General features: G+C 42.3%; 1 protein-coding gene across 1 annotated transcript; it reads right to left on the bottom strand.

Annotated features, from left to right (window-relative positions):
* Positions 1–487: 487 nt before the first annotated feature.
* On the bottom strand, positions 488–8,545 carry nr2f1a (nuclear receptor subfamily 2, group F, member 1a). Its single transcript, XM_034541536.1, has 3 exons — positions 7,227–8,545; positions 5,279–5,806; positions 488–1,607 (listed from the first exon to the last, which is right to left on the bottom strand). Exons 1-3 carry the CDS (start codon positions 7,651–7,653, stop codon positions 1,333–1,335), a joined length of 1,230 nt encoding a protein of 409 aa, XP_034397427.1. The 5' UTR covers positions 7,654–8,545; the 3' UTR covers positions 488–1,332.
* Between the last annotated feature and the right edge of the window lie 2,004 nt (positions 8,546–10,549).

The raw sequence follows: 10,549 nt of genomic DNA, 5'->3' as shown, positions 1-10,549 counted from the left end.
GGTGCGCAGGCTTTCCTTACTGTCTGGGAAAAATATTAAACAGTAATACTTTCACAGGCTGGCAGAGAGCTCACTGGTTCCTCGTGTATAGCCTCCCCTCCTTTGTGTTGGCACTGTCAGTTATCTCCGTGAGTCTGATAAAATGTAAGATATGCGTCCATTGTTTCATTACCACACTTAATCCCGTTTAGCACCGCGTATTTGGTGTATTAGGTGTAATAGAGAGAGGCAAACAGTGTATTCAGAATTGTATGTTTCAGTATAAGGAAACGCAGAACAGTGACTCCGCGTCCAGGAGCGCACACAACAGAGTCCCTCTGATGATATACAATAAGAAGGAAAATATTGATATATGCTTCCAGGAAAATGCTTGAGAATGAGACATTGTTGCCTATTTCTTTTTTAATAGTACAGTCACCATCACACAACTTCATCAACCGACCCTTCTGCAAAAAGCTGCATCATGGAGTAAGCAAATTGAAGGCAACAACCAATAAAATTCAAGAAACAATGAAAATATTCAAGACGAAACAAACAAAATGTATTTGAAATGATATATTAAAAGTGCTTTTTGATTTTCATGTCTCTCCTTTGACTGATGATCGACTCCGCACGCACTCAGGGCACGGGGAATGGCGCCCCAGACGTCCTCCCAGTAAAAATGTCCTGGAGTTCAGTTTGCTGCTGTTGCAGGTCCATCGTATCAATTGGGGAAAAAGTTCAACCATCAGTGGGGATATTGTCATAGCGATTAGACTGTTTCTTATTGGTCTAAATGTCTTTATTTTTCTGTTTTTAAATTCTCACTTCAATTTTAATTCTTGGAGAACATAGCTTCGACAACATATATCGCACTCATTATAAGAAGCAAAAGGTTATATCAAAAAATTATTAGTATAGAATCACAGAAACCCTGGTTTAGAACCAGAAAAAATACAAAACAGAGAGGTACATAGACACAGAACAATTCTTATAATTGCTTGGAAACATTATTTTCCCGCTAAGTCTTGATTCTTTTTTTCTTACTGCGCATATGATGTTTTTCATTTTATTTGTATTTTTTACAAAAAAGGAAAATAAAGACTAGTATTTTACAAAATGAAGAGTACTGTTCTTGACGATGAGTGTGGATTTACACAGGTGTAAAGTCCAGTTCCAATATTTTTCTGTACATAATGTATTCCATCTCAGTCCCAGAAGACAGAAAAAAAGTAATGTCTTCCAAGTTTCTCAGAAAAGGTCCTATATATAGTCTTCTTGGAGGAGGATGGGATGAGGGGTGCTGAATTGTGGTCCTTTTTTCCCTCTCTTTTTCCCACTTTCTTTTTAGGATCATTGGATGGACATGTAAGGCCAGTTGAAGCTGCTCCCGGATAATAGCATATCCCTGATGAGGGTTTCAATAGGAGTTTTACCTACCAAGCGGACGAAGAACAGCTGCTCGATTACCGATGATGAGACGGTGCGCAGAGAGGGCAGCCGCAGCAGGAGCTTCCCAAAGCGGCTGGGCTGGTTCGGGTACTGGCTCCTCACGTACTCCTCCAGGGCGCACTGAGATTTCTCCTGCAGGCTCTCGATGTGAGCAGCGTCCGACAGGCCGCAAGCGTCTGCAAAACACACATAAAAAAACACTGTGGTCAGACTCGACACGTCTCTGAACCCTAAGGTACGATATGTTATGGAAAAGTCTCTCAATCGGATTTTATTTTCCTGTTAAACTTGAACATGTCATGGGACCAGTGAAGCAATGTTGCCTACAAATATATTAGTATGGTATTATATTATTATTATTCAAACATATCAGACCATCAGGTCACCAAGCTTTTCAAAGTAGCAGTGGTAAATACACATTTTCATCATGTATCATTTTAAATATAGGCTATAGCATTTAAATAACTCTGCTGAACATTTCCCATAATATTGTATTTTTCAAATTTAAACACAAAAGCACATGGTCAATTCTAGCCTCACGTGGGCTTAGCTGTGACAAGTGCACACTTTGCCATGCCCAATTTAAATTCCTGCAGAAGCGCCCTTTTATCATTCAACATCGGCCTTTACGTATTATTGACAAAGTGGAATGAACAAACACACTGGCCAAACATGCTACATCTCACTGAGGGAGTGGGACTGTCATGCAGAATAAACAAGGGGCTTGCTGCTGGAGCAGGGGGTGCACAATTCAGTGGAGGGTATAGATCTGCCTGCTCTAACAACAATCAACACGAATATAGAGTTAAATGTCATGAAAACAGTGTTGGTAACGTGGAGAGGAAGAATTGACGGGGCAATGGAGCAAAGGCGAAAGGTAGGGTGGGCCTAAAGGCCGATGCTCATAATGTCTGAACTCTGGGGATTCAAGTATAAGGAAACATACACGGCACTGATGAATCTGAAATTACACCGGATGTAATGTGACCTAATTACTCCCAGTAAGCTGTTAAGTCATTTCGCCGCTCTTCTCTCCATAGACCACTTTTGCCCTGTTTTTCAATGCAGCCTATAGGACAGGCCGCTGGAAGCAATCACATTTATTAGAGGAGGGGAAGTCAATAGTCACGCAGACGCGACATAAATGTCAGAACTTGAGCCTGTGCAACACGCAGGCGAGACGTGCGTTTTGGTGCACACTGGTGGTGTAAGCAGCCGCGTGCAGCCACGCTTCACTCGACAAAGCATATAAGGCTTGTTAGTGTCCTACAATATCCCGTTATAAAAAGACGTGTTTTTTTTACACAAGCCAAGCGTGCGTGTTCTATAAACTGCTGTAAACGCAAGCAGCATAACCGCTGGCATATCGGTCCCATGGAGGAGGCTGTCCTCAAAAGATTCTGTCTTGAGCCGTGCTTTTGTAGAGACTACACAGGGAAGACAGCTTTAGTTTTCAAGCACTAATACATTAAACACCAGACAGAGGCTTTTAAGCCTATTCGCGATTCCTCAGTGCTATAACTCACTATGGCCAGACACAATAACCTTGTGAACCCGGGGGCAACGCGGAGATCTTGGGCTGATTTACTGTGACCTTATTCCGGCCGGTCAAAGCCCATGTATGCAAATCCCTTAGGATTCAAGCTGAACGTCCCTTTTTTAAATGTACAGCAATCACTACGGTTGAAATTAATTAAATTGAGAAATGTCGGGTAAATTAGCCGATAATAATACTTGAATGTTGTATTTCTGCGATATAGGGAGTGTGAAGCTGCATTTGAATGTATGCGTCAAGAGAAAGCTGGTCGAAGACACCCCATAGTTCCCCATTAGGCCTGCCTGCTACCCTGCACCCCACTGCCACAGTATACTGACACATGGGAGCAGATAGCTTGCAGATTCGCAAACGACTATTTATGTGGTGGTTTAGCAAAGGCACACTACAGCGTGGATACAAACTTAATGTAACACAATGAACTATAGTGTAGCCTGACCACCATTATGTATGCATCACATACTGACACGTCTGGTGTTATTAAAGGCAAACAATCCACGCTGGTCTTGGCAACGTGCCACATGACTTATTATAGCGAACACCAGTTGTTCCCTATCAACCTAATACAATTATCTGCTAGAAAATGTGGAGGTTGTTATGAAGTTTATCTTGTATAATGTGGGTTGAATTACTGAAACGAAGGGCAATGTGTGGCAACATGCATGTAATATGGTCAAATATGTGCACATGCTAAAGTGAATCAAACAGGATGTCACATTACTTAAGTTCGGTAAATGAGGCAAAGTACGTATTTATTTTAGTTAAAACATATATTTACCAAACAGCGTGCCTTGAAATTGTAGCGTGTCAAAGTTGCCAAAACTGAAAAGTACTTATTGTGGCTCCTGAAACTAAAAATATAGAACAAATAGAATGTTCTGAAGGAAAACCTATATGGTAATGCCACATTCGCCAAAGAAAAGTTTATATAATTTAGATCCTTACCATACACTGGCTTATTATTACTTTATACACACTACATGACAAAGTATGACGTTGTATTATGTAATAATATAATAATAATAATAAAGTGTAAATGTAATGCATTTATGTAGTTGTACATTAATGTGACGTCAGGTAAATAATAAACAATAATTATTGAAATATGCTCGAGGACAAGTGTAACCACTCAGTATTAAATTTAAGTTATGACGCTTTCTAGGGATATTGAAAGTGGTAATAATTTAAATACAACTCCAAATGTTAAAACTACAGTAAAACGGAATATTTGATCATGAACGTGTCCAATTATAAGTTATCGACAACCATGAGAATTTTTTTTTTAATGGGCTAAATGCGAGAGAATGAAGTCAAAACTTTGAGATTAGTCTTAAAGTAGTGTGGGGCCTGACTTTCCTATTCTCTCTCATCACAACATGCCTCCCTTGATATAACGGACCTAATGGCACCCCGCGTACCCAACTAACTTCAAAATAACATCTGAATTACGCACCGAGAGTAAATGAGGACCTTTAAGACCTTGCCTCTGTCAGCCATCAATTAGGCTATCAACCATGTAGGTTACTTGTGGACATTTCTCCTGGTGTCTTTTCAACAAGTGTGGAACAAAAGAAACTCCTTAATAACTTGGAAAACTAATAGGTCAGCGAACATAAATCTATTAACCATATACAGCAGTGCTGCTCTGAGTCCTACAGCAGCGACTCAACTTCCATCAGCCTTTTTGATCTCAGTCTGCTAAGGATTATTTCCTGCCCCCAAGACATGTGTTTGTGCACGCAAAACAAGGATAAAAGCATGCACCAACACTCATAAATGCATCAGCTGTCATATAGCATTCTGTGATGGACTATTTCATCTTTACGCTCGATTATTTGACACCTGTTCCAAAATTTATGGACGCGAACCTACAGTCTCGCTCTCCGCTCAGACGTGATCACGAAAGTTCAAACTCAACAATTATAAAATATTTACATATGTGAGATTGTCAATTACATCCGATTTAAAGCGCATGTAACTGAGTGTTACAGTATAAAAAGTGATGCGCTCACTCAATCTGGATTTGTTGACACGTCTAATGCTGCGGCTACAACTGACAAGGGAACGCGTGTAAGTAGATATGTAGAAAGCTGTTTACAAAATAGCTATTCCACCGGTAACGCAGACATGTTGTAAAGTCAGATTTGTGACCAGCCTATACTTGACAGCCATATTCGTGACGCCACGGTGTTTCGCCCTGCGAGCCTCGCTCCCAGTGCCCTCCGTAACATTACCTAAACTAGGCCTCATTTGATTACAGACGTGTTCCTATGTGACATGTCGGACACCCACCTGATGTGAAAAGCACGATGGCCTTCAGGCAGCTGTACTCTGCCGAGTCTACGTGCAGGGTCTTAAGCTTCTCCACTTGTTCCTGGAAGATCCGGATGTGATCCATGAAAGCCACAACACGGTCCGCAGACATCGGGGAGGCGTGGAGGCCCGCAGCGGCGAGCAGAGGGGCCACATGCAGAGGCATGGAGCACTGGGCCGCGTTAAGCACAAACAACTCGCTCCACGTCAGCCTGAGAAGGGACACCTGGTCGGTGATCTGCAGGTCTGGAAAGAAAGGGATGTTTCTCGCCCACTCCACGGCGCTGAAGAGCAAACGAGCCGCCAGCTCGCAGATGTTCTCGATGCCCATGATATTGTTGGGCTGCATGCACTGGCTCCCGTACCGGGACGTCGGGTAAGGCTCGGCCCGCAGCAATAACGAGATGTATCCGGACAGATAGCAGTGGCCATTCAGAGGGTCCCCGTTCGTCAGCGCGTACTGGCCTGGGTTCGGCTGAGTTGGAGGCATTCGTCCTCGCTGAACCGCTAACAAAAAGAAAGAGAAAAAAGAGGAAATGTGCATCCAGGACTGATAAACATAGTTCACGAGTAGTAAAGCCGTAAAGCAAGATCCAGCTATGTGTTTCTCTTTCAGTAAAACGGCATCCTTGAAATCTAAATTCTGCACGCTTTTCAAAACATTTTGACTAGTGAATACCGTTTGTAAGATTAAACGGTTATGTCGACAGCATAAACATCTCGTCAAAACAGATGTGCTGTGTCCCTCAACCTGCACTCTGTTTGCATTTGTATTTAGGGTTGCACGCTACATGGATTGTATGCAAAATGGAAATACAATCATATTTATACAGCGAACACACATGTTCTATTATACAAAAGTACATTTACCAAATTCCTTATCGTGGGTATATCAAGGCGTAATTGTATATTGTATGCAGCAGCCTACTTATATTACTTTACATTTTTATTTACGTGTGGTTTTGTTTATATTATCAATAATTCATTGGGGCTAAACATATTACAAATATTATTGATAATTACTGTTTAATTCAAACACATTTACACATTTTACCCACATCAAAAGGTCAGCTGGGAATAAAAGGATTTCGGCTATTGTTTAATATTAAAAATTAAATATGAATATTACTCAGGGCACATTAAATCGGCTTGCACTTTGTTTCACAAAGAGCAGATTTTGAAGAAGTGATGTTTGCATGAATTGGAATAAAACACTTGACATAGAGAGTAAAGTTATACGGCCTGTAATACACCAGGCAAAACAATGAGCCACGAACAACTTAAGCGGCATTATTCAGTGTGTCTGAGCTGTCTAGTCAGCATAAGGAGATAGAGCGAGACGTGGGTTGGTAGTGTGTTCATTTTACATTCATACACACAGATTACAAACCCGTCTGTACAATTTGTATAAATTAGTAACATGCATTTACTTATAGAAGGCACTATTCGCCTTGTCCACTGTACACACAAACACACACAAACACACACACACACACACACACACACGCACACACACACACACACACACACAGACAGACAGACAGACATACATACAGACGCACACACATACACACAACCCCTCTTCTGCTCAAAAACCTATACGTAAAAAGAGCCTGCTGGACTCAATGCCTTTTCTTGATAATAGTACAATTTACACTAGAAGAAAAACAAAATAAGAGGATCAGCTAGACGAGCCGCTTTGTTCAGGCGACATGCATTCACAAGCAGAACTGCTGTGGCTGCACTGGCCTTTGCCTCTCTTACAGAGGCAGAAAGACTAACCATTCATGCAAACATCCCTGAAAAACATGGATGGAGACTGCAGTATGCTCAGCCATATGGCTTTGACCTTAATGCAACATGGCAGCCCTGTTCGTCGTCTGCTACTAGGATGCGTAATCATGTGTGGCTTTAAAAATATATTCACCTTCCCGCCGCATTCCCACTTTTAAACATTTCTTCAGCCGGCAGTATTGGCACTGGTTTCGGTGGTGCTGGTCAATGGGACAGTTCCGATTGGCACGACATGAGTATGTTAAGTTCCTCCGTACACTCCTCTTGAAGAAACTTTTGCATCCCTCGCAGGTGAACTGGCCATAGTGTTTGCCGCTCGATTTGTCTCCGCAAACCACACATTCGATGTGCTGCGGTCCAGAATTCTGGCTCCCCTTCTCCCCGGCAGTCCCCGGTGTGGACGGGGGTCCCGGCTGGCTCGGGGTCTGCGGAGTGTGCGGCGCCGCTGACGCCGCCTGCTGCTGCTCCCTCGCCGGCTGCGCTGCAGGGTTCGGGCCGCTCGGAGGTCCTCCGGCCACGTCTTCCTGCGGATCTCTCCAGACGCTAACTACCATTGCCATATCTCGGCCCCTGAAAGTGCTATAAAGCGAAATGATCGCCGGTTTTTACGAAGCGTAGAATGGGGAAAAAAAAGAAGAGATCTCAAAAGACGGGGCAGTGCAAAGTCAAATCGGAGCACGCAATCTCTTTTGGTAAGAAGGAGAGTAGAACGCGATCAATACATTCAAAATACAGGAGGAGGATTAAATAGACACCCGATCAGGATATGCAAGTATCGGGAGGCCAGTTCCAAGGTGAATTGCAGTCAGCCATTCAGGAATCCCTGATCTTGGAGGAAAAGCAGAGTCCAGTCGTAACAAATTGCAGTTTGATATAAAATAGCCACAAAGGGAAGGCAGCAGCGATTCACATGGACGCAGGAACGAGTAAAAAACCTTTTTGCTGGAAAGACACGCGATCCAAAGTGCTGCGTAGATAAATTCCTTTCTCTTTTCTTCCCCTTGCTCCTTTACACTCCCGTCTTCGTCGTTTAGGAGTGGAGGAAAAACTGAAGTGACGGATTTTTTACATCTATATTCTTAAATAAGCCTCATCATCTCGCCCAGCAGCGAAAGAAAACCGCGTCGCCGAACGAAGTGCCCATGTATAGTTGCACCTCTCTCCAGCAGGAGGAATGGAGATACGGAGAGAAAAGATAAAAAAGAAGACCAACAGCAACAACTAATAGAATATGCAAGAAGAAGGAGAGACCCAAAAATGAATGCGCTTGAAGGAGAAGACCAGCAGAGCAATGTTTCCGAAACGGGGGATCTGCGCGAATGTCTGTATATAGTGAACTTTGACACTACTATTGAAACTGACACGTTTCTATGGAGATCGCTGCGCCTTATATGGTGCTCATGTCAAGGAGCCAAGAGAGGGGCTGCTGGAGACTGATAATCAAAGGCGACTGACTGGCCAGAGCCCCGCATAGAGGAGGAGGAGAGGAGGAGAGGGGGGAGATAGGGAGAGAGAGAAAATGGGAGGCTAAGGTTATAGCCAAGCCCTCTCCTTCTCTCCATTGGTTAGAGTCCCCCTCCGTTCATTCACTGCAAAAAATGTCCACCTCGATAAGTCATCGGGTACCGTGTTCAAAATCTTGAAATGTTATTTCTTCTAAACACACAGTAGAAAAAAAACAAGCGCAGATTATATACATGCACTTGTTTCCAGTCACAGTGCGTCTCGTTTGAAGAATATTTAGGCGCCAATAAAATGGAATTAAGCAAAGTAAGCCGGGCGATTTCCTTTAGAAATGAACAATCAATGTAATAACATTTACAGTGATGGGTCGATTGGCATTGGAAACAAATGGGAGCATCTTGCCCCGACGGAACAAGTCTCCTGTTTTGGTAAATGCAAGATGTTCAGACTCAATACTGAACTGACTGACGTCTGGGGATGGATATTTTTTGCAGTGTTGCAATCTACGGCTGGAGGGGCTGGGGGGCTCTGACAGGCACAATTTACATTGAGCTCGCCCCGCGTTGCTATTTACTTTGAAACCTGATTAGTATGGGCCGTCTATTGTCACCAAAAAGAGGAAGAAACCCTGAATAAGAAAAAGCGGGGTAAAGGCAAAGGGGGACAAAGCTTTTACGCACGACAAATAGTCCAAAAACTGGTCGCAGTGGCGAAAAGGGGACTCTGGGCTCAGAAATTCCTCAAAGTTTCAAAAATGGGTTGTCTTAGACTCGTATCTTTATTATAAAATGAACGGATGTCATTATTGTTTGGAAGCAAATGTAAATGTCCACACGTTGTTTCCTCTTTGGCATGCGCATTGCGGTACTTCCTCGTCTTTAATCGGCACAGTCTCGCTGATTAAAACTTACAATTTAGTTAAAACTAGCTTATAAAGGTTATAAAAATGCCAATAGGAAGAATGATGCAGAAAAGACAGTGTGTTATACAAACGGGACGTCGTGCCAGCGGCCGAAAATCTCTAAAATTAGACGGAGTAATAAGCAATATTCAATAATTACCGAGGTCCTATAGTCTCCACAATCACTGAGCTGGTGTCATATTATGTCTTAATAATGACAGTAATTCAAAATCATGTGAAGTTGCTTGGAATTTGCATGGGGATTCCGGCTTTTTTGTACCAGGGTTTCTGCAGGCTTACTACCTCTCCGACTCAAAAATGTCTGGATCGCGCTGCCATCTAGCGTACATTGTACAATTACAACCTAATATTAATGCATGCACAAATCATCAAAGATCAATTTCTAAAACGTAAAAGTTGATTTTTTAAATAAAATAAGCCCCAATTCTGCGTTCCGTTTCCTCGCGTCTTTTTTACTTTCTCAAAAAAACATATTTTTGATGCGATGGTTTGTATAACTTTCAAAGAACAATAATGAATATATATTGTTATATATATTTAATATTTTCTTTAACAAAAATGGTGTTAGACACAAACATGTGCACGCCATTTGATTGCATGTGATTTAGCTGGAACATAAAAGTCAAATTGATGTGCGTTAATCATCTCCAAAAACATGGCAATACACCATGTTGGAAAAGACTAATCATTCACAATACATCAACTTCTTGTTTAATACAAATAAACGAAGTTTTTGTCTAGAAATCTTCAACCAAGCCAAGATATTAGTAGATATAAGAGAGCGTAAATATGCAAGTGCCCCCTTTAGAAACGCACAGGAGGGATGGGTTGTTTTTTAAGTATTCAACAAGAGAGCTCTCTCTCACGTCCCTTATTCGGACACTGCACTGAAACGACACGGCCATCTCCAGCTCTGTGAAAAGGTGAAACCAATAACATTAAATCGGACAAAGATTTTTTTTTTTCTGTAAGTGTGTCATTAAGATTTAACTCCACAGATTGGAAAGGGACTCCGCAAGAGAAGAGAGGAGAGGAGAGTGAGAGGGGCAGCGAATGGGAGCAGGGTAGGG

The sequence above is a fragment of the Cyclopterus lumpus genome, chromosome 9, assembly GCF_009769545.1.
Source record: "Cyclopterus lumpus isolate fCycLum1 chromosome 9, fCycLum1.pri, whole genome shotgun sequence".
NCBI classification, from domain to species: Eukaryota; Metazoa; Chordata; class Actinopteri; order Perciformes; family Cyclopteridae; genus Cyclopterus; species Cyclopterus lumpus.
This window is presented reverse-complemented; position numbering and strand designations above follow the sequence as displayed.